This window comes from Sinocyclocheilus anshuiensis, unplaced genomic scaffold (genome assembly GCF_001515605.1).
Source record: "Sinocyclocheilus anshuiensis isolate Anshui unplaced genomic scaffold, SAMN03320099.WGS_v1.1 scaffold275, whole genome shotgun sequence".
Lineage (NCBI taxonomy): Eukaryota > Metazoa > Chordata > Actinopteri > Cypriniformes > Cyprinidae > Sinocyclocheilus > Sinocyclocheilus anshuiensis.
The window spans coordinates 348,091-373,095 of NW_015549569.1; the positions used below are offsets into that span (position 1 = coordinate 348,091).

General features: G+C 35.7%; 2 protein-coding genes across 2 annotated transcripts; both read left to right on the forward strand.

The window, feature by feature from the left end:
* Window positions 1–2,891: 2,891 nt before the first annotated feature.
* LOC107657323 (myosin regulatory light chain 2, atrial isoform-like) lies at window positions 2,892–4,475 on the forward strand. The gene is made up of 7 exons (XM_016445364.1): window positions 2,892–2,908; window positions 3,201–3,299; window positions 3,542–3,617; window positions 3,727–3,831; window positions 3,946–4,024; window positions 4,107–4,155; window positions 4,371–4,475. The coding sequence occupies exons 1-7, from the start codon at window positions 2,906–2,908 to the stop codon at window positions 4,473–4,475; spliced, it is 516 nt and encodes a 171-aa protein (XP_016300850.1). The 5' UTR covers window positions 2,892–2,905.
* A 2,001-nt stretch (window positions 4,476–6,476) lies between these two features.
* LOC107657331 (TBC1 domain family member 10A-like) lies at window positions 6,477–22,313 on the forward strand. The gene is made up of 9 exons (XM_016445374.1): window positions 6,477–7,359; window positions 10,231–10,330; window positions 15,461–15,568; window positions 15,814–15,920; window positions 16,281–16,395; window positions 16,923–16,988; window positions 18,522–18,711; window positions 18,793–18,947; window positions 20,161–22,313. Exons 1-9 carry the CDS (start codon window positions 7,175–7,177, stop codon window positions 20,875–20,877), a joined length of 1,743 nt encoding a protein of 580 aa, XP_016300860.1. The 5' UTR covers window positions 6,477–7,174; the 3' UTR covers window positions 20,878–22,313.
* Window positions 22,314–25,005: the final 2,692 nt, after the last annotated feature.

The following is a 25,005-nucleotide window of genomic DNA, read 5'->3' on the forward strand; positions in this document are numbered from 1 at the left end:
ATATATATATATATATATATATATATATATATATATATAAATCGTCGTTCAACTTATCCAACCTTCTTCATGGTCAATTGTGGATATTCCAATAGTCAGTCACACCGGATGGTCCTCTGTGTGGTCCATTTTCAGTCATCCAAGATGTGTCCCAAAACCAAAATCCAAATATTTTTGTAGCCTAAATTTGTTTTCATTCCAAGTTACCAAGTCCTTGTCCAGCATAAGAGATGTTCCAACAAATGATGCTTGACCAGCGTACCCTGCACCACTACAGCTGTCTGACCTAATGATACAATAATGAGTAAACTTTACTTTTAACTTAAAAAAACAGGGTTTCGTAATCCTCTGAAACATTAATACTCTGTTGAGAAAAAGAGGTTTCATTCATGATTTTCTCCCTCCCTGACTCCCTGTAACTAAGGCAACAAAAGGACTGTTTCCTCCTATTTTTGTAGAAAAATACCCACACCTGTCTCCTTCTACGCCAATCCAGACCGCAGGCTGCTTCTTGTTGCTGTGGCAAACTCGTCACCTTGGATATCTGTGAAGACCACACACTACTGATATGGAAAATACTTTGCTTGCCCTTGGTTAAGTGCCCAAAGGGAAATTGTTAAATGAGGCAAAATTACTTAGGAAAACATTGGAGGAGTATGAGTCTTGTTTGGTGAAAATGAGTGACAGTCTATGTGTTCATTTAACTCTATCCTTTATAGACAGTAGGACGGTTCATATTGTAATATGGAATTACAGAGAAATTCTTGTGGTGCAATACTATATCTGCCAATGATAATAAAAACAACAGATGAGATGTCATATTTAAAGCTTAACTGAGGGCCAAGTTTGCACCCTATGACAAGCACTGCATTTATGTATCATAGCATTAATGTAAAATTGCATTAAGTGTGTAAATTACAACTAAACAGTAAATTACAATGACAGTGCCTGTACTCTGACTGTACTGAATTATTACCAAACTCATGTAAACATCAAGTTTTTTTAAAGCTCTTTAAAAAATGGTTGTTGGCAAATATTTTACCCAGATAGCAAGCAACTATTGAAACACTGGAAAGCCCATCAGTGCTGATGTGTCAATGCTAATTGCATTGAATTAATGTTACAAAGTGATATTGGTTCAATATCACTTTTGCACCCTGATGTTGAAACAATGGAAATTTCAACAATATAATCAATGGTAATGTCACTGAATCAACATTACAAAATGATGTTGTTTCATCATCACTTTTTTGACCTCATTTAATGCGGAAACAATGTTGAAGTTTTAACAAAACAATGGTAATTGTCATTGAATCAGCAGTACACTGGTGTTGATTTTACATCACTGCAGTTGAATCAAACATTGAAATTTCAACAATAGCAGCACAAATCAATGCTAATGTCACTAAATCAATATTATACTGTGATGTTGATTCTACATCACTGCTGTTGATTCAATGCTGAAATTAACATAAATAATCAATAATATTGTTGAAGCAATGTTAAAATGTGCTGTTTATTCAACATCATGTTTGCGACGTCAGGTAATATTGAAAATGTTGACATTTAAAAAAAAGCTGAATCAACACTGCAATGCCGATTCTAAATCAGTTTTGTTGAAACACTTAAAACTAAAAGTGTTAGTTAAAACAGTATTAACAATTCAAATTCATTTCAGTACTACGTCAACATATTTCTGACCATTACAAAGTGAAAACCACTTCCACTTGAGTCATTTTTAGTATTTAAGAACAGTTTAACACAATCAATGATAAAAGGAACTTTCTTAGAAAAGTAAAAGTGGGACAAAACTTAATTTGTTTCAAGAGTCTGAGGTCACGCAACGTGGTTCAAGCTGTAAAAATCTGGCTTACATCAGACTTCTGCCTCTTTTCCTTTCAGTTCTCTGAAATGAGAAAAAGAAAGAATGATTATTAAAAGAAAATCAATTCAGCTGTTTATGGTCAGATACAGGAATGTTAACAATATAATTGACTTTTTTTTTGGTTTGCTCAATAACAAAATTAGAACTATGGATTTAGCAGCATTGAAGTCTTTTTATTTAATTTATATCAACATCAGTATCCCTTACAGTTTCTATATTTAATATTTGTCAATGGAAGCACATTGACAGGGGTGTACAGTCTCACTCTTAAAGGCACTTTCCAGTCGAATTTATCTCCAGCCTAAATTAAACACAACTGAAGCAGCCAATGTGGGTCTTCAGGATCTGTAGAAACATCCAGGCAGGTGTTTTGAGGCTGAACTCTGCATGAATCTCAGCTCATTTTAAACCCCATAGCCGTCAACTACAAATCAATGTATAATCAGACATGTGCCATGTATCAAGTGCTCACTTATGCCACTTGCACAAATGTTGTTGGACCTTTGTTAATCAAGACATACCTAATACACTTCTGGAAGGTTTATTCAAACACTTTAATAACCTTTAAAATCAGTGCATTTAATTACAGTCACTAATAAAACAAATTGCAAAACACACACACACACACACACACAATAAACCAGTAAAAGTGGAGAACAGAGAAACAATATGATAAAGTCATATGCATACTATATGTCAGGCAGTTAAACAAACAAGACTACTGTTCCCTCTTTCTCATTCACTTTCTCGTTTTCATTGCATCCAGTATTTTCATCTCTTAAAACGTTCCCCATTTACTCTCCCCTTCCAGTCACTTTATCTCACTTTCCACCCCACTGGAATCTGAGTACTTGAGCAGTTATCAGGGCTCCTGTATTTAGGAGGCTCTGGGTGCCCATGTAGGGGACTAACAGAAGCACTGCAGACTTTTATAGAGAAATGAGTGATAAGAGTCCTCATACTTAAAGACTGCATTAGCAACACCACTGACCCAGGAGCACAAACACAGAGACAGTCAACATGGTGAGTGAACACAGCTACTTTTATAATGACAATTAATGTGAAATTTAATATAATGGATATATAATGTAATTCTTGAATGATATGTAATTCTTATATTAAGACTGCTGGATAATATAGGCATAAATATAAATATAATCTAAAAATCATAAATATTTTCTCAAACTGACATTCATCTAAAAAAAAAAAAGTAATTTTAAAAAGCCTAAATATGTATATATATTGCTGTGGATTAAACACTCTACTGTGTGCTTTTAATGATTATTTTTCTTTTATTTTTCTGTCTTTCTTACAGGCTAAGAAAGCTGCAGCTAAGAGGGGTAAAACTGCTCAAAGGGGCTCCTCAAATGTCTTCTCCATGTTTGAGCAATCACAAATACAGGAGTTTAAAGAGGTCAGTCTTTATATTATCTAAAAACCAAATTTGGAAAAAAATTAAAAATAAAAATAAAAAATCTTAAGGAATTATAAACATTAACATCATGATTTTCTGTAAAGCTGCTCTGAAACAATGTGTATTGTGCAAAGCACTACAAATAAAATGTACTTGATATGATTAAAAAAAAATCACATATAGACACCAGCAGCAGTTGATATGATTGCTTAAATATAATAACTATATTATGCTTTTTACAGGCATTTGGCTGCATAGATCAGAACCGGGATGGAGTTATTAACAAAGCTGATCTGAAGGAAACATATGCACAACTAGGTATATAAAATGCATTGGAGAGTTTCAGAATACTTTCATTATACATCTGAAACATCAGACGCAGACAGCTGTTTAGATAAGCATTGAGTAGCCTACTGTGTTTGTGCAGGAAAGCTGAATGTGAGTGATGAAGAGCTGGAGTCTATGTTAACAGAGGGAAAAGGGCCCATCAACTTTACTGTCTTCCTCACTCTCTTCGGAGAAAAGCTCAATGGTATGACAACTAAACTTTCAAGATTTTAAGGCCTTGATGAATAAGAAACAAGTCTATAAGGGACTTGAATGGAGGATTTATTATAATCTGTGCAATATTCCTATCTCCAAACAGGCACAGACCCAGAAGAAACCATTCTTGCTGCTTTTAAACTGTTTGACCCAAATGCTTCAGGAGTTGTCAATAAGGATGAGTAAGTGTATAAAACAGATTTTAAAAAAAACGTTACTGTATTTTTAAGAACAACTGATGGATTTGGTGTCATTTTGTTTCAGGTTCAGGAGGCTGCTAATGAACCAAGCGGATAAATTCACAGCAGAAGAGGTTAATATTTGCATCTATAAATACTAATTGCATTAAAAAATATATTTAGTCACATAAAATGCATTAAAAATCAATAGATGCAGCTAATGTTCCCCATCTTTCACCATCAATGGGCTTTTGATAGCCTATATTATCAGGCGCCGTGATATGGATGTGTACTTTTATACAGAATCACTTGTTCTAATGATGTTCTAATCTACTTGATTCTCTTTCAGGTTGACCAGGCTTTTGCAGTGGCTCCAATAGATGTGACTGGGAATATTGACTATAAATCACTTTGCTACATTATCACGCATGGTGATGAAAAGGAGGAGTCTTGAATAAAGACAAATCTTTCATTTGAACTTCCTCAGTCTGCAATTCTGTTCATGTCAGCCCTCAGGCATATCAACAGCTTTCATTATTAAAACTAGATATAATAAAGGCAAGAAGTAATACAAATCTATTGCTTGCTGTCACATGTAATTGTACTGTTAAGAGCAGTGCACTACAAAACAACACAGTTTCATAAGTTTTTAACAGAAAAAAATTGCATGATATTAAGGCTAACTCATTGAGTTCAGTTTTATAAAATTACATTTCCATTATATTATTATAAGCAGAATACATACATATTATACTGAGCATAACTAACTGAACATTATAGGATATTTGCTCACTTGTAAATTCTGTCTGTAATTGCTGCCCCCTACAGATGGTTTGTTAAACTGCAATTAGTAACTGGAACTTTGTGAGGCCCTTGAATTCTTGGACTGCAAGTGGCACATTTTCTCAAACCTCTAATAAACTTTATACGCAGTTGCTATGCTTTGTTTAATTCTTTCAAATGTAGATGAAATAATGCATTATGTGTGAGAGGGAAAAAATGGTGTTTTAAATATGATAAACTCAGCCTTTTCAGAAATGGTCAAGAGATATCAGTATGACTTTCTTCCTTCTGTTGAAAACTAACAAAGATTTCTTGAGAACTGTCTGTTTAGTGTTGTTTTTCTGTGAATGTTCTTCAAAATATCAACGTTTGTGTTCAGAAAGAAATACATAAGCTTGGACTACTTCTTTAAATGTCACTGAAGATTCATTGTTCAAAAGAGTGGCCACATTGTAAAAAAAATGATTTTGCAAAGTTGTAAATAAAACAAAGATTATGGTAACACTTTATTTTAAGGACCAATTCTTACTAGTTGCTTATTAGCATGTGTAATACTAGCATATTGGCGGTTTATTAGTACTTAGGCACATATTAATGCCTTATTCTGCATGATCATATTCTACACCCCTTAACCTGACCCAATACTTAACAACCTTATAAGCAGCAAATTATGAGTTTATTGAGGAAAAACTCAGTCTTTCTACATTTTATACAAATTTTCACGTTTAATTAATTGTGGTACTTGCTGTTTCTTTGTAATCAATTGTGACATTTATTAGCAATTTATATTAAACAAATGTTTCTATGCCATTTTATTCAGTGCATTTGTAAAACAGTCTGCTAGAATGTGTATTACTGCCAGTATTAGATATATATGTCCTCTATTTTTACTGCTACCATGGCATTATTGATATATAATAGCCATTTTATACAATGAAAGTGAGTGCTACCATATTCATAGACTGACTGTCTTTTTGGCTGTTTACATATTAGGAATTAACATTAAAATAAAGTCAAATAAAGAATTTCTTTCTTCTGCTGAACACATTTATGAATAATGATGATTGAAAAAAAAAATCTATGGAACAAACAAGAACGAAAATGTGACCCTGGAGCACAAAACCAGTCATAAGTAGCACGGGTATATTTGTAGCAACAGCCAACAATATGGGTCAAAATGATCGATTTTTCTTTTATGCCAAAAATCATTAGGATATTAAGTAAAGATCATGTTCCATGAAGATATTTTGTAAATTTCCTACTGTAAATATATCAAAACTTAATTTTTGATTAGTAATATGTATTGCTAAGTACTTAATTTGGACAACTTTAAGGCGATTTTCTCAATATTTACATTTTTTTTGCACCCTCAGATGCCGGATTTTCAAATAGTTGTATCTCGGCCAAATATTGTCCTATCCTAACAAACCATACATCAATGGAAAGCTTATTTATTCAGCTTTCAGATGATGTATAAATCTGTTAATGACTAATGACTGGTTTTGTGGTCCAGGATCACAAATCATACAGCTCTGAAACAGGTGAACACAGAAAGATTGACATATGTCACATAAAGATTAAACCTCGAGAAACGGCCCAAATCCATTCCTTAGAACAATATATGCTAATACCCTGTGGATTCCGGAAGTGACACAGACGCGCATGTGCAGAACTGTCAAACGCAACAGCGAAAGACTGGAAACTTAGCGCTAATGTCATCATCATCACCACCACCCTAACACTAAAAACACGGCTCGACTGGTGTGTGTTAATTACTTGATTATTTACCTTTCAACCATGGGACCTCGACTTAAATTACGGAAACAACACTGCTGGTGCATCTTGACTGGGAATATAATCGGGTTTCCTCCTCAAACCTCTGCGTGCTGAATGAAAACAGTCCGCTGAAGCCGTTGCTGACAAACCGTGGACTGGAAAAATGTGATTCAGGAAATCAGGCGTAGTTTCGCTCGTCCGGTTGTTTACACATTTTTCGGACGACGTTTCTGCTCATGTAAAGTACATTTTCAGTGATCGTTGTTTGTTTACTGTGGGTCGGATAGTGACACGTTGCGCGCTAAGCTAATTTAGCATTTAACTCGGGTGATTTAGACTCACAATAATCCGTTTAGAAGACGTAGCTTTAAAGGACGCACAAATCTACGTAACGTTACAAAACTCGGGAAATAAAGTTAAAGTGAACCGGAGTGATCTACTAAAGTCGTGCTTTGTAGCTTTGACTGGCCTGTTTTGGGTTCAATCATCTCATTAATTTCACGTTTTCTCTTGGGATGTTTATTGACGGGTGCAGCCAGGTGATGACCTGTAAGTGAACTTATCATCGGGTGTGTGTTAGTAACTTAGAGGATCATGATGGCTCAGCAGGAGAATGGACGTCTGTCGTCTGAGGATACTGTAAGTGTGATGACTCTGGGCAGTCAGTTTGACGAGGAGAGCTCTTTCGGGTCGGACTCTGAAATCAACGGCTTCACCAGCTCGAGACAAACTGACAAGTATGGATTCATCGGAGGAGCCCAGAAGTATTCAACCGAATCGTAAGTGCACTGGATTGCAAGGCTGTTCAGTGGATCCCATCAGATCCTGTTTGTGTTGCTTGATTTTGGGAGATCGATTTCACGTGATGAAGCGTGGAACGGAAAATACTGCATGTTTGTGTGAGTAGTAGGAAAGCAGCATAGTTTAGGTTCTTGACGCACTTAAACAGAGGCATTCAAAACTAAAGAATCTGTGTTAATGAATTACCGTTGCTTAACCTATTTAATGCCATACTGTATGTATTATATATATTTTGCAGGCTTATTATTCAATATGTAGCCCAATGCAAATAAATAACGACATCTCTACAAAAAGTTAGTTGAAGTATACTTTATTTCCGGTAGAAGATGTAGCCTTTTAGTTAAACCCTTTGAATGTAGTAATAATAATAATATACACTAGCAGTCAAAAGTTTGGAATCATTAAAGATTTGTTAAAGTCTTTTTTGTGTTATGCTTACAAAAGCTGCATTTATTTGAAACAAAATAGTAAAAACTAATAAATTGATACAGTTTAAAAATATATATATTTACTATCTAATGTTTGTGTGTGTGTGTGTGTGTGTGTGTGTGTTGTCAATTATTCATTCTACAATTATCATTACAAAAGAACAGTTTGTAAAATAACTGTTTTCTATTTTAATATCTATGTTCTGTTTTGTGTGTGAAAAAATATAAAGTATTACATTTTAAAATCTATCAAATTATTATAATTCTATATAAATTAATATATACATTAAAACAGAAATGTTGTCAATTAAAAAATTATTTAATATCTGTTTTCTGTTGAATGTAATATAATTATATACTGTATACAGCTCATGTCATGTGATTGTTTACACCAGCCATGTGAAATGTTCACATGATATTAGTAATTGAACAGTAATTGTGCGTAATGCATTCCTACACCCTTTTTGCAAAGCAGCACAATTCCACCCTTTTAAAATAAATAAATGGGAGGTTGATGGCTGGTCAAACTAAAGCAAACAAAATCAAAACATAGCATGCAACCAAGTATCTTAAACTCACCGAGATCTGAAAGCAATCTGCTTTCAGAGTTTACGGATCTGTTTTATATAGCTAACTCGTTGAACCAGTTTTGACGGATGCATGAAACTGACAGTTTTCTTTTCATTGGAAATGGGCTTAAAAAGTTGAATGTTAGTTTTCATTGATGTGGTTTGAATGGAGTGTCAGGGCGTTTCATCCTCACTTGCTCTGCAGTTGCAGACCTGTTAAAGCTTCCTGTCTTTTATCAGCGAGACATCTGCCCCAGGTTTGCGTCTTAAATAAAGACACTGAAGTCTACAGAGAAGAACACATTCATGTTGTTTACAGATATGCCTGGATTTGGGATTGTCACCACTCCATTGTGAAGAATTAACGGTTTTAAACAGTAGCCTGAGACGGCAGCAGTCCTGGCTATTCGTTGTGAATTGTTAAAGAGCATGGAATAGATGAGTAAGTGATAGTTGTCCCTCTGTACTGAGTGTACAGCCGCTTTCCGTTTCCTGTGGTTTATGGGAGTGCTGGTGCTGGGAGTTTACACCATCTCTGCCAACTACTGGAGAGAGAGAGAGAGAGAGAGAGAGAGTGGCCCCAAACCTAACTCTCATGAAAACGGTTCTAGGTTCCTCAGTTTTTGGTCAAAATTGCTCTGCAAAATGAAAAGGAAGTAAAACTTGCAAGTTATAATTTGATAGGAAAAATATTTAAAGACACATTGCTTTCAGATCAAATTTCTAGTGGTTAGGATCGGTATCTAAGTAAAGGGGAAGCTAGCTGGTGGTTGGTGTGCTGGCAAACTGATATTTAAATGTCTCGGCCACAAGCTAAATGGTTTAAATTTGAATAGAGCAAACACAAAGGGAAAGATAACAGGCCTGTTCATCACTGTTGTAGCCTTAGGCAAAGTAGTTCACCACAGGTCGAACCCAGGGAGATTCTCCATGGATGAAAGTGTCTAGTCATCTACTGGATGGCTGTTTACATTAGTCATGAAATTGTTTCAGATTATTCTTCCCTAAAATTTCTGATAATTAAGATAGTTTCAACTACTATTTTTTCTTGTTCATAAATTTGGTGTCAGATTACCGCTCTTATGCTTACCAAGGCTGCATTTATTCGATTGAAATACAGTAAAAACAGCAAAACTGTGAAATATTATTACAATTGAAAATAAATATTTTCTATTTTAGTATAAGTTGTAATTTATTATTATTATCTGTGATGCAAACCTAATTTTTAGCATCATTACTCCAGTCTTCAGTGTCACATGATCCTTCGAAAATAAGGATTACATTTGTTATCAATGTTGAAATTAGATGTGCTGCATCTGGAAACTTCAAAAAACTTAGCAGCAGCTCTTTTTGTGATATTTATGTATTTATATGAAGGACTTCAGTCATGTGATGAGTGACATGTTTATGACATTGTCTCTAGTTCACAAGAAGCTATTTTACTTGTTGGTTTAGTGGCTATAGTTCTTCCTGCAAATAGCTCAGTGTTTTTTGATGTAGTATGTTTTTATAGTTTTATGGTTGACCCAAAAGAAAGTCACGATTTTGTCACTATTTACTCCCTCTCATATCCAAACCCTTATCACTTCATTTCTTTCTTTCATGGAACACAAAAGGAGAAGTTAAGCAGGATGTTTACGCAGCTATTTTCCATACAGTAATATTAAAGAACAGAAGTTTTATTAATGAAGTCTATTTGTATTCAATTTAATTCAAATTTAATTTGCAGTTCTGCATATTTCATCTTGCCGTGTTGTAGTCGGTTATGAGAACTGTGAGAACTAATAATATTTGCCATCTTCTTTGATAATCAAAAATTAGAGTTCTCATTCTTTCTTTCTCTCTTACACAGGGCTCAAGAAGTGCCTCTGGAAGTGTTAAGGCACAGGGAAGCCAAATGGTTGGATATGCTGAACCACTGGGACAAATGGATCAGTAAAAGATTCAAGAAGGTAGGAGCTATGATCAAAGTTCACTAGATTCTTCAGTCAGTTGTATTCTTTTCCACTGCATGTTCCCAGGAACAGATCAATGATGTAAGATGTTTGCCAATGCCTTGCGTGTAAGCACTAGAACTGAGAGAGGATGCATAGGTACACCAAACCGTGAAAACATGAGGAAATCATCTCCATATATCAGGGCTTGGGGCTTTAAATTATGACTGTCGTCTTCCTTCTCGTTTCTTCCCCTTCTCGTTTTTCCTCTCATTGACTTGCTCAGACAGTCCCACTGTTGCTTGGATTAATTAAAAACCTCAGCAGAATGACACCATGACACAGTCGTTCCAACGCAACCCTGTCTGGACAAGCCTGATATCGCATCAGCTCTCCTTATATGGTCTTCTTCAGTGGTGTGTGTATCTATTAGTCTGAGTGTTCACCTCTGTTTTTCTCTCAAGCTGTATAAAGCTTTCACTGGGAGTGAGACGTCTTCAGGTAAAGACAACAGAAGAGTTTTGCCAAAGGATTTCTTAACAGTCTTTGTTGGCCTTTATGTTTGCATGCCTGTGCAACTGTGTGTGCTCGTCCTTGTGTCACACAGGGTTTGAAAGCAATGACATGCAATTCTAGGGTTGGGAACTGAGAACCGGTTCTTACTGAAACCAGATGAATTTCATGACATTTTCATGGCAAATCCAGAATAATGTTACTTTTTTGGTAAAATAATGAAGATTATGAAGAAATAGACATTACTATATTATCAAATTCTATCTATCTATCTATCTGTCTATCTGTCTGTCTGTCTGTCTCCTTTCTTTCTTTCTTTCTTTCTTTCTTTCTTTTTGCCATGATGTAAAATAACTCTTACTAAATATAAGATCCCATACAAAATTTAAAAAAATGAATGCAAGATATATCTCTGCTGTTACAGTTATTGGCTGATATTAGAGATTTTTTTATTCATATTGACACATTAGATATTTAACTGCATGCTCATTTTCACCTATTTTTGCATTTACCTTTACTGTCATTTTTACGTTTGCTTAAAGCCACCCAAAGATGAAAATTACCCCATGATTTACTCATTCTCAAGCCATCCTAGGTGTATGACTTTCTTCTTTCAGAAGAATATTAAAGGGGTCATGACATGGATTTTTTTTATTTTTTTTTTTTATGTTCCTTGAGGTTTACTTACTATGTTAATAACGTTTTTTTGCACAAAAAAAAACAACAAATAAATATGTTGAAAAATTATTATTTTCAACCCTCATTCTGAACCTCTCTCAGAAACCGGCTGTTTTTAAAGGGATCATAAGATGCCCATTTTCCACAAGTTGATATGATTCATAATGAAAAGTCTATAACATACTTTGGTTAAAATTTCTTAATGGTAGTGTAAAAAACACCCTTTTTACCCTGTTAAAACAGCTCTGTTCACAGCAAGCCGTTTCGGTGCATGTCCCTTTAAATGCTAACGAGCTCTGCTCACCCCACCCCTCTCTTCCATGGTGTGAGGAGCTGCTTTCTGAGAGACTGTAAACTTTAGCCACATTTAGCCGCGGAACTTGCTAACTAACATGTTATTAGGAAAGGCGATTTGCACAGATTCATAAAAAAACTTTACTTCTTGATAAAAAAACTCACTTCTTCTGTAGGTGAAGCTGGATCATGAATGATTTGCGTGAAGATAGTAGATTTAGGCAGATCGGGGGTGCATTCCCCTCAAAAACAAACGTAATCCACTGCGTCTTCAGCGGCTCAGATGTCGGGAGTAAGTGACGACTGCTATGTTCATTATTATCCAACAACAGAACACCTCAATCGCTCAGGAAGGAGTCATAAAACTAATTTAAAAATTCAAAACTATAATAACCTTGGTGCATTCCCCTCAAAAACAAACGTAATCCACTGCGTCTTCAGCGGCTCAGATGTCGGGAGTAAGTGACGACTGCTATGTTCATTATTACATCCAACAACAAAACACCTCAATCGCTTAGGAGTCATTCTTGTCTACATCTGCTCCGGCATTGAAACAATGGCGAACTGTTCACATCTCACTCAGGGCGGGTCTACGTTAAAACGGCCGTGTCAGTCAATAGTCAACAGCCTGATCTGAGAAAGTGATCATTATTATTGGGGATTTAAAAACAAATGAGTGAGTCCTTTAAGACTTCACAGTAATCGGCCATTGTTATGATTGGCTAACGTCATTGCATAGGAATCAGTATCAACGCCCCCTCGCTACGGCATGATTTGAGTGTTTTGACAACGTAATCAAAATAAAACGGTAATTTCCAGACATTATGAAATCCAAAGCAATATGTAATAATTTACTTACAGTTGATGCAGTCAGATCTAGTACTGCTTCATCTTTCAACAAATGTTTCTTTGTGAACTCTCCATGACACTGTGTCTCATTTACAAAACTAAATACTCCGAACAATCTTCTGACATGACGGTGCGCTACACTTCATTCTTTATTATTAAACTCCGATCAATCCTCTGACACGATCCGGGGTGCCTTTTAACCCTTGTATTATGTTCCGGGTCAATTTGGCTCATTTTTATTTGCGAGCTGTCAGATATACCAATTAATCTGTGATTTTATTTTTGATATTTTGTGACTTTTTCTCATTTAGGGCCATGAACATGCATGCAAAGTGAGGATGCACTGATGTGTTTGAAGTGCACACACATAAATTTATGATTTTGATGTTTGCGGGTCAATTTGACCCACTTTTTCTTTTTTCTTTTGTTTCAAGGCAACTATACAGACCCAAATTAAATATATTTCTTGAGTATAGGTTGTTATGTTGGTGTTTTACTACTCTGGAAAGGGAAAAAATTAGCTTTTTCGCATTTTCAGTGCTGAAAAAGACTTTCTCAGACTCAGATGGTAAAAGTGCGCTATCATTTCTATTTTCAGTGTATATGAAATACTATTTATCTTATCTTTTTCTTCCAGAAATGTTGTAACTTTTTCTCATTTAGGGCCATGAACATGTCTAAATAAGTTGTGTTCCAAATTTGAAAGTTGATAACAAAAAATTGAGGTTCCTATGCAATTTTGTTTAGGTGTTATACCAAAACTAGCCACCGGGTGCCATTCAAACTCCATTACATTTTTTTGATGCAATTTGTCTGTCACAAATGTATAAATTTCTCTCTCAGTATTACTTCTGTCACAAAATAACCACCAAATATGGAATCTTGAGACTCAGACATTTCCAACGATATGTATTTTGTCAAGATTATAAAAAGTTTTGATTCTAAAAGACCGCTAAAAGATTTTAAAGTACCATTTCCATGGTAACACAATGTCCAATTTCAAAATGGTTTTCACAGGATGAATTTTGAGGTTTTAAGCTTTCAAATTATATATAATTTATGATGATTACTAAAACATGTGATAGGGAAAAAGGAAACAAAAAAGTATTTTTGTGACAGGTCAGAACTCCTATTATGATGTATATGTTTTGAGGTGCACTCTTGTCATAAATTAATCTATTACTGTTCCTACATCATTTGTAACCAAAAACAGTGGAAAAATATATATTTAGGAGTCTTAGACCTTTCCAACGATATATAGTTTGTCATGATTAGATTAGGATTTAACTGTAATATAGTAGTATAGAATATAGTAATAAAAGTAAACTTCTACCAGCGGGACGGTAACAGTTAAGGGGTTAAAAAATGTGCTTAAACACATTTTTAAAAATCATACTTTTTGATATTAATCGTTTGTACTGTGTGACAAATACTGATATAAAAAAAATTCTGTTCATACCTGATTCCTTCTTGTTTTTAATAATGTGATTTTTTAGGGAATTGCATTGAAGGCAGTTAGGGTCAATTTGACCTGCTCCATCAAAATCGTACCCAGAAATCGAAAATAATACAAGGGTTGAAAATAAACCATCCACTTGTTCCTTATGCTGGGATCCTCCTGATGTCTGTACAAAGATGTGAACAAGCTGTTTAAATCAAACGCATCAAAGCGAATATTCTTTCGCTCCATTTGTCCGATTGACAACAGACTTGAGCACGTGGACTGTGTCAGAAAGTAATTTCTATTTGTTTTTGTCGAGACGCGACACTCACATTTAGCGTGATCAAGTGTCAAGCCATTAAGCAACTGAACGCCAGTGGGTGGGGCCTATGTCAACGTGTTGCTCTGGAGGGAGTGGTTATGCAAACGACTGTGCCCAGCTGACGTCACCTTGTCCCATAGGATCTAAAACGAGCTGTTTTCTGAGGGTTATTACGTAAATGTTTTTTTTTTATTGATGATGAGTACATTTTAAGCTATGAAACTTGCAGGATGTATTAAAGGGATAGTTCACCCATAAATGAAAATTCTGTCATTAATTGCTCACCCTCATGTAGTTTCAAACCCGTAAGACCTTCGTTCATCTTCGGAACACAAATTAAGATATTTTTGATGGAATCTGAGAGCTGTCTGACCCTGTATAGACAGCAATACAACTGAAATGTTCCCAAGTCCAGAAATCCGTCCGATCTGTTTCCTATGTTGTTGTGATTTGATCTGAACGGAAACAGTGTATCCGTGTGACGCAGCTGACACAGAATAGCATACGCTGTTTACATCCAGCGGATATTCTCCAAAATGGCACCAGGGTGACGCGGAGAAGACTAATTGTTGAATAAAGTCGTTTTTTTTTTTTTTCTTTTGTGCACAAAAAGTATTTTCGTAGCTCATTTTTGGGAGAACTATTATTAACCTTTAAAGTTAATTAAAAAAAAAAAAATTATAATACTAAAGCTCACATTCAAAATGAATGTCTTTTTTCATACTGTGCATCCTATAGTAATGTAAAGGCAATAAGCAGAAAATCCATCTTTCTGTTGGTTCTTGCCTTTATTGGTCACATGTAACAACAAAACCAGTGCAGCCAGTGTTGTGTGACAAGAATCTTTAGGGAACCCAAATCATCACGTAGAATCAGAGCCAGCATAGTTAAAATGTTAAATCATAAAGTGGCTTTTGTGTAAAGGGAAACGTCTAGGTTACCTGCCCAGTCTCAGATTTGTGTAGTCACGGTGAACGCATGCTGGTCCCTGCTTATCTGAATATTTCCACATCATGAACGTGTGTGACGTTCAGACCTCTATCACCCACAGGTGCGACTGCGATGTCAGAAAGGAATCCCGCCATCATTGCGAGGCAGAGCTTGGCTTTACCTGTCGGGCGGAAAAGTGAAAAGAGAACAGAACAGTGGGAAGTTCAAGGTGAGTCAGGTGTATACATGATTATGGCTGATTTGAAGAGGTCACACTAGAGGTTGTTGTATCATTATGCATCTCTTACTGTAAAGTTCCTCAAACTTAGTCACAGCCCCACTATTTTTTTAAATGTTTATACATGTTAAACCTGTGCAGCTTGAAATTAGGCTATGAAAACGCACACATATAGGATGTTTATTGGTTTATGACTATGAATGAGATGAACCTGTGTTTCTGTCCTTGTTGAATAGGAGTTGGATAGCCTGGATGGAGACCCTAAGTGGGTTGATGTGATAGAGAGAGATCTACACAGACAGTTCCCTTTCCATGAGATGTTTGTGTCCCGAGGAGGTCATGGGTTAGTCAACACAATTTCATATACATACATTTTATTTGTATATTTTGGTAACACTTAAGTATAGGGACAAATTCTCACTATTAACTAGTTGCTTATTAGCATGCCTATTATATACATATTGGCTGTTTATTAGTAGTTATAAAGCACATATTCTGCATGACCATATTCTACATCTCTAATCCTACCCAATAAACTTAACTACTTTACTAACTATTAATAAGCAGCAAATTAGTAGTTTATGGAGGCAAACGTAGTAGTTAATGGTTTGTTAATAGCGAGAATTGGACCTTAAAATAAAATGTGACCTATATTTTTGATTTATTTTATTTTAAATTATATTTGGTCTGTCTGTTTGAACAGGCAGCAGGACCTGTTCCGGGTGTTGAAGGCTTATACCCTGTACAGACCGGATGAGGGTTACTGCCAGGCTCAGGCTCCTATAGCAGCAGTGCTTCTGATGCACATGCCTGCTGAGGTACAGTGCATTATAAAGTTGTTTGCAATGCTTATTCTAGTGCACATTCTCATTAGAAACAGCTATAATGCTTACTTGATTGACCATATTCTACATCTCTAATCCTACCCAATAAACTTAACTACTTTACTAACTATTAATAAGCAGCAAATTAGTAGTTTATGGAGGCAAACGTAGTAGTTAATGGTTTGTTAATAGCGAGAATTGGACCTTAAAATAAAATGTGACCTATATTTTTGATTTATTTTATTTTAAATTATATTTGGTCTGTCTGTTTGAACAGGCAGCAGGACCTGTTCCGGGTGTTGAAGGCTTATACCCTGTACAGACCGGATGAGGGTTACTGCCAGGCTCAGGCTCCTATAGCAGCAGTGCTTCTGATGCACATGCCTGCTGAGGTAAAAAGCATTATAAAGTTGTTTGCAATGCTTATTCTAGCACACATTCTCATTAGCAGCAGCTGCAATGCTTAATTGATTAAGTAATGATTAAAATGATAAATTCTTGTTTGTTTTATTGGTATTCAGGATGCATTTTGGGGGCTGGTTCAGATTTGTGAGAAGTACCTCCCTGGATATTACAGCGCAGGCCTGGTAAGACCTCTAAATGTTACTTGCTATATGAGAAATAAATGTAACTACTTAACAAATCTAATCCAAAAAGGGGAAACAGGAAGTGCTTGTGAGATCTAGGTGACATTATGTGTAAAAGTTCATTATCTATTGCCTGATGACATTAGGAAGGTCCTGCATTTTCCAACCATGTAATAAAACATTTGAATGATGAGCATGTAATGACAGAAATTTCATTTTTGGGTGAACTAATCCTTTAAGTATACAAAGACCTCTTCTGTATCAAAAGATCAAGGGAAATTTGGTTTCTCATGTCGTGACCCCTTTAAGTTACATATTAAAAAATGTCCTGGCTCTGCCTAGCTTCATAATGGCAGTGAATGGTGGTCGAGATTTTAAATCAAAATATGATTTAAAAAAAGATATGTTTGTGTTCATTCATGAGAGAGAAGCGTTCCAGCAGATGCCATAGGCGTAGCATAAGCTCAGGTGAGAAGTGACGAACGTGGAAGCGCGGAGAGAGCAAAACAAAACACCGGTCATGATTTAGAAGTACAAAACGAGGATTTATAAAGAAAAATGCCAGAGGATTTTGATATAAGCCAAGAGCCAAGGTTTTCCTTTGCTGTAAACAAAAATTGGTTCTCATGAGACTAGCATATTCTCACCAGAGTTTACGACAGTTCACGGAAGCTAGAGATTACGGTTTATACATTTTAGTGGATATTATTTTTACACAAATGCATCAATTAGCGTTTCTAGCACACATTCTCATTAGCAGCAGCTGCAATGCTTAATTGATTAAGTAATGATTAAAATGATAAATTCTTGTTTGTTTTATTGGTATTCAGGATGCATTTTGGGGGCTGGTTCAGATTTGTGAGAAGTACCTCCCTGGATATTACAGCGCAGGCCTGGTAAGACCTCTAAATGTTACTTTCTGTTTGAGAAATAAATGTTACTGCTTATCAAATCTAATCCAAAAAGGGGAAACGGGAAGTGCTTGCGAGACCTAGGTGACATTGTGTGTAAAAGTTCATTATCTATTGGCTGGTGACCTTATGAAGGTCTTTCATTTTACAACCATGTAATAAAACATTTGAATGATGAGCATAGTGAACGAAGACCAACTATTATGAACTTCATAGTTTTAGATAATTGAAACCTTATCTGGGTTCCTCACACACGTTCTCAAGTTCATAGTTTGCATTCTATTCATAGCATTCATATCTGATGTTCCCGTTTTCAATCTGCAAGCATTGAGTCATGTTTCCTGAGACGAAAAAATATGCTTTAGGTGCCAGTAAAATTCAAACCAAAGCTTCTTTTGTTTTTGCTCAAAAGTTTCACAAATGTAGGGTAGTAAATTAAATAGCTGTGGGCAAAATTTATTTAGATCTAATCTATGATCCTTCATGCATTTCTAATGTGAATGTGGAGTTGCTGCTGTAAATATAACATGTGAGTTATATAATCCGAAAAGAAGGGCACTGTTTCCTCCAAGACAAAGAAAAAAACCCCGCCGTCCTAATGCCAGTGTTGTTTGTGTTGTAGGAGGCCATACAGTTGGATGGAGAGATCTTAAATGCGTTATTAAAGCGCGTGAGCCCTCCAGCATATCGCCATCTTGAGAAACACAAGATAGAGCCCATCCTTTACATGACGGAGTGGTTCATGTGTGCGTTTTCCAGAACTCTACCCTGGTCGTCTGTGCTCCGAGTGTGGGACATGTTCCTGTGTGACGGTGAGATTCACTTACACATATTACCACACATGCAGCTTTGTCGTCTTCTTTGTGACTGTATGTTCTTTGCTGTTACAATAGGAGTGAAGATAATATTCCGTGTTGGCCTGGTGATGCTGAAAAGCATGCTGGGATCTCGTGAGAAACTGAAGGCTTGTCCTGGTCAGTACGAGACTATGGAGCTTCTCAGGGCCCTGGAGCCACATTACATGCAGGAGGGCTTTCTCGTACATCAGGTATCACATGCTCTCAATCTGTTGTACTGCATTTGGGTTTTGAGTAGATCTGATTTGATTTTTTTTTGCAAGTGATGTAGATAATAATTTTTATATTTGTGACTAATACCTGAAGCAGGATATGCAGAACCAGTATTTATTAATTGTTTTATTAATGCTTGTTTTGCACATTAGTAACTAAAAAATAATTACAATAAAACTTCAGCTTTATAAGTTTTTCCCAGTATTAATCACACATCATTGTTCAAATGTTTGGAGTCAGTTTGTTTGTTTTTTTTTTTGTTTTTTTTTTTATTAAGCTTAGTATGCTCACCAAGGCTACATTAAATGAATCATAAATAAAATAAAATTAATAATTAAAATTACAAAATTAATTTTAAAAATTTAAATAATACAAATTTTTGTGATTTTAAAATAAAATAGTTTCCTATTTTAATATATTTTAAATATACTTTTTTCCTGTAATGGCAAAGCTGAATTTTTTTTCTTCAGTGTCACATGATCATTCTAATATGCTGATTTGCTGCTCAAGAAACATGTATTATTTTCAATGTTGAAAACAGTTGTGCTGCTTAATATTTTTGTGAAAATTGGAAATTGTGATATATTTTTTCAGGATTTGTTGATGAATAGAAAGTTCAAGAGAACAGCATTTTTTTTAAACGGAAATCTTTTGTAACATCAATGTATTTACTGTCACTTTTGATCAATTTAAGGCATTCTAGCAGAATAAAAGTATTAATTTATTTACAAAAAACTTTGCATAAATATAATAAACCATGTTAAACTAAAGGTTTAGGTTTATTAACCGTCACTACTAAATAATCAAATATTCATACATTCATATAATGTGAAGGCTTTACTCAAGTGGGTTTTGTTTTTAATCATAATAATAATTTAAAAAACATACATGTCTGAATTTCGTAATGTTATTAAGATGAACAATGCCTTAAATAAATTACTTTAACTATGAACTCTGCTGGGTGCTATTCTTTAAAAACCCAATAGGTAGCACCATTTTTTTTGCATTACTGGATATTAAATCGATAACTCATAATAAACAGGTTTTATTGTTATGTAGGAACCTTTTCTTATTGATGCACTTTATTTGCATTATGTAGAAGTGTTTATGAGCATGATGTTGGTGTTGAGTTGTAGTGGTCAGAACAACAAGGATAATGACGATGATGAAGCTTATCTTCTGCACATGCAGGTATTGGAGCTGCCCATATCTTCTCGGGATGTGGAGCGAGAGCACCGCGTGCAGCTCAAGCGCTGGCGGAAAATTCACGGCGAGCTCAGCTACAAGTCCCCTCCCAGAATGCACGGCGCTCACGCCGTCATGTCTGCCGAGCCACACACCCGCCAAGACCTCCGTCAGAAACCCACAATCATCGTCCAGTACCCCCTGCCCTCAGACACTCAATCCGAATTCGCTCGCGTCAAGAAGAGAAGCACTATCCGAAAAGCCCCCAATCCGACAGTGGACATCCCAAACCCGTATGCCCTGCCAGCAGACCCCAAACCAGCCGCTCTTAATAATCAAACACAAGAGATGGCCTCAAGCAATCAGTCCAACCATCCTCCTCCATCACTACAGCAATCCCACCTCACTACACCCGAAAACACACCCTCCTCTGATCCACAACCACCTCAACAGTCTCCAAATCTCTCTCCCCAACCCTCACCAAAACCCAACCCCGCACATCCGACCGAAATCCCTCACTCCTCCAACCCTGCAGTCACCGTCCAGCCACTCTCGAGCAACACCAACAACTCAGCCCACCTGACAGATCCTCCACCCACTACAGACTCCACTCCGCTTCCTCCAGACGACACACCTGTGAACGGCAACTCGGTCGCTGCTCCCAGAGTTCCTGGTTTACGTCACTCATGTGAGAGCGTGGGTTCAGAAGACACGTACCTGTAGCTTTCCAGGTCAGCATTCAGGGAGAAAGCAGTATTGGGAACCAGCATTATGCATGAGAACGAGATGGGAGGAAAAACTATGAATGTATTTTGATTTTCTTTGGGTGACAAGAATCCTTGCCGTCAGTGTCTTGCGCCCATTAGTGTGAAGAATTCAAGAATATATAAAGCTTAATGACTAGGATCAAATGACTTGACAAGCTCCAAGACTTCATTTTGGTGTCCATACACACAAACATCCTTTTTTCTCTGTGCTGGTCCATAATTGACTCCACAGTCTTTGTGCTACAATGTTCAAAAAATCTGACTATTAGTTCTTCCATTATTCCTCAATCATAAGCAGAACAGACTAGTTATTGTGTTATTCGCTGTTTACCAATATTAGGTCACATTGCAAGAGTTGATAATGTATGACTCTCCAATCTAACAGTCTTACATTTACTTACAACTGCCACTATTATAAGTAGTTTTTTTTCTCACTAAACTATTTAATGTATAACTGTCATTATAACGCAAATCAGCATTTCGTGTTTTAACATCATGTCTGTTACCAGTAACTACATTCAAATGTGAGTGAAATGAAAAACGTTTTTCAATCTTTCTTAGAAGCAATTTAAGTGGAAGCATCCTTAAACTTTACTTTTCAGAAAAAAAAGTGCAAAAATTGTATCTTTAGGTGTATAAAAGCTTGACACTGGGGCAGTACCTTTGAAATTACAACTTTGCACCTTTAAGAGGTGCATATTAGTTCCTTTGAGAGACATTTTGGTGTAAATAAGGTACATTTGTCCCATTAAGGATATTTCTCCAGTGACAAGCTGTACAATTTTTCACACTTTTTTTTTGTTTGTTTCAAAAAATAAATATTTGAATACTTTCTTCAGATTTTTATAAACTACATAGCTAAAAAAAAACATTTCTTGTGTGTTAACATTGGAATGACAAACATAGATGTGATGTTGAAATGATGTTGGAGTGTCTCTTTAACACATCTGATGTATTTATTTCGTTGCTAATCTGAGAAATTGAAGACTGTAAACCTGTTTCATCTCAAGCCACCAGGTGGCGCACGTTTCCTGCAAATGATTTATTTTGTTTGATCAAATGTCAGAGATGTTAGCCGGTTACATTGGGAATTTCTAGTTACTTATACAGTCATCATCTGTGAAGAGAGGTGTGTTACACAGCTAAAAGTGCTGTTTTTTTTTGGTCACAGATGTGAGTCATTTTTATTTACGTTACATTTTAATATCTGAAATATTCTAATCTGTCAGATTTTCAGATGCACTTTATAATTTGAGATTATGGGAGCACTGTTTTTTTTTTTTTCAACTAATGCTTACAAATTACCTTGGCAAAAACTTTGATTTGTATGTCTAATATATAATCAATCCTCAACAACTGACTGTCGCCTATATGTAGATTTTGTACAAATAAAAGCACTTATAATAAGATCTTGTGAAAGCGTTCTTGTGTTTTAAGCGCAGGACGAAGGCGCCGTTTCCCACTGGGTCACAGAACGTATCTGTTTTCTGTCACTGCTGTGCTTCAATTGCTGTAAGGAAAGCCATCAAAGAGGCTGGTGTAAAATGAAACCTTGATGCTCTGGGTCATCTGCGATGGCCTGTGCTAAGTGTCAAATTAGAGTGCCTTGCTTTTATTCTGTCGGAGGTCTAAACCCATGTCTCTGGTCACAAATTACCAGTGACAACTGCCTGCCTGCCTCCTGAGGTCAAACTACAGCTTTACACAAACTGCTTCTTAAAAGCTGACGATCAGTTCAATGCATACTCGCATATTAGTCATTTATTCCTGTGATCAAAGCTGAATTTTCAGCATCATTACTCCAGTCTTCAGTGTCACGTGATCCTTCAGAAATCATGATGATTTGCTGCTCAAGGAGGATATCAATGTTGAAAACAGTTTTGCTGCTTGTGCAGCTGTTTTTGAAGAAACCATGATACATTTTTTAAGATACTTTGATGATAAATAAAGTTTAAAAGAACTGCATTTATTTGAAGTTGAAATCTGTCATTTGTAATATACATTTATTTTACAGCAATAGTTTACCCAAAAATTAACATAATATTCATTATTTTAATATTTGACAGGTTAGCTTGCATGCTGGTGAGAAACAGACATTTTTAAGCTATGTATCATGGTATGACACCCCAAGGTGCTACAGGTTCCTACCTGAGAAAAACCACAGACATGCCTCAGGATAATAACGCATATTTCTCTGGGTCTGACTTTATCAACTGGTCCTCATTTGCACAGGCGTCTAACAGCTCCATTCTTCATTCTGGCCGATTTGGCCTGCAGACAGAGAGCAGAGCAGCTGTACAGCACTGAGGGAACAGAGGAAAAATAACAGAATAAAAAAAAAACGATTTCTGTGGGAATCCTTGCATGTAAATTCCACACGTCATGAAAGGATTTCATACATCAACATGACTACCCATGACGAATACACTGAAGAGAATTTGTCTCAACACTACACATTTAAACATGATCAGTTTTCAGCATTAGATGAAGCTTCAGGAAGACTAGCTGTAAAATAAGCTTTTGGAAATCACTGTAAAGCAGCATGAAAACGAAGTTTTAGCTCTCATACAAATCTGAAGAAGCAGTATCATTCACTCAGCTCACATAAAACCCTCAGCAATCCTAATAAATTCCATCAGGTGTCTGTCAGTCAAAAAATCAGGACTTCTGCTGGACAGAACAGGATTCTTGGCTAGTAAAACTTTTTTTTTTTTTTTTTTTGGAGTTGGTAACTGAAGCAATTCACAATGCAGTGGTCAAACACTAATCTTTAATATGATACTGAAAAGAAACTGTTCTTTCTTGTCATGGGTGGGCTTATTGTCTGAGATCACAAGAATTATGAAATAACCAAGATATGGTCGGAATATAAAGTTATCTTTATCTCTCAAAGAAGGGGTGGTCTGTACTCTGCAGGGGGGATTTGGGGGCTGCAGGTTTTGGCTTTATCCCCACACAAACACACCTGACCCAGCTAATCAAACTCCTGCAGAGAGCAGGATAAGCACAATCAGATGCAAGAAAGCAGCTAGAGAACTAAACCACTGAGTCTGCAGGAATCTCTGGAATTTCTTGATTGTATTTTCAAACTATTTGCTCTGTAATAGTTTACATATGAATGCCTGAATGATTTAATCAGTTTTATGAATGTTAATATCAATTAAAGAGATTATATAATGATAATAATAATAATAACAACAACAACAACGGGAACATTTGACAGTGAGGTTTAGTTTAAGTTTATTTAGGTGTCATGAACTAAGAATCTTCGTTGCTGAATGCTAAAACCTTTTTTTTTTTTTTTAGCATTTATTAAAACCTATTTAAGCCCACCTTGCCGCAGTTTATACTTGTCATTTTCCTTTTGTAAGTACTTTTCTAGATGTTATCCATGTTTTATTTCTCAATTACATGCAAGCAAACAACCAAATAAAGGATTTCAAGAAAAAAAGAAAAAAAAAAGGGTATTCACTTCCTTCCTGTCACATGAGGCTGTCAAGTTCCTACCCCTACTTCCAGGAAGCATGGCGAAGGCAAACCCTCCCAAAGAAATGTAATTTTCATGTTACTAATAAGTATTGTTTGTTGACATACATTTATCTACAAATTCAGACAAGTAATGAGTTTACATTTACATTATTATATGAAATCATTTGAATACTATGGGCCTAACAAAAATGCGTAATTTTCTTTCATGTATACCTTTTTTATTATACAGATGTAATATTTTCTTCATTCTATTTATTTTTATTTCTTTATTTTCATTTAACTAACACACCTCTAAGAATGAAAATACCTGCATGTTCAATAATAAGTAAATAAATAAACAAACAATCATGGGTGTAGCCTACACATGATAATTATTTAAATAATCATATATATTAAAAAGAATATCATTAATTTAAAGAATATCAAGGACTTATGTCAGGCTTAATTCATTTGACCTAATCAATATGTGCCTATTCATAAAATGTGTGATATTTTACATCACAAAGTATAGTACGCAAATATGTTTATGTAAATTTATAAAACTACTTGTACATTCACTGCAGTACTCCTTGTAGGCTGCTTATACTAAAACTGC

What these genes read in the sequence shown, in the direction of transcription:
- LOC107657331 (XM_016445374.1), top strand. Translation starts at nt 7,175, where the DNA reads ATGATGGCTCAGCAGGAGAATGGACGTCTGTCGTCTGAGGATACTGTA. An exon ending in GATATTACAGCGCAGGCCTG is followed by an intron (nt 16,989 to 18,521) that starts GTAAGACCTCTA and finishes TTTGTGTTGTAG; the next exon opens with GAGGCCATACAGTTGGATGG. An exon ending in GGACATGTTCCTGTGTGACG is followed by an intron (nt 18,712 to 18,792) that starts GTGAGATTCACT and finishes CTGTTACAATAG; the next exon opens with GAGTGAAGATAATATTCCGT.
- LOC107657323 (XM_016445364.1), top strand. An exon ending in CTTCGGAGAAAAGCTCAATG is followed by an intron (nt 3,832 to 3,945) that starts GTATGACAACTA and finishes ATCTCCAAACAG; the next exon opens with GCACAGACCCAGAAGAAACC. An exon ending in ATAAATTCACAGCAGAAGAG is followed by an intron (nt 4,156 to 4,370) that starts GTTAATATTTGC and finishes ATTCTCTTTCAG; the next exon opens with GTTGACCAGGCTTTTGCAGT.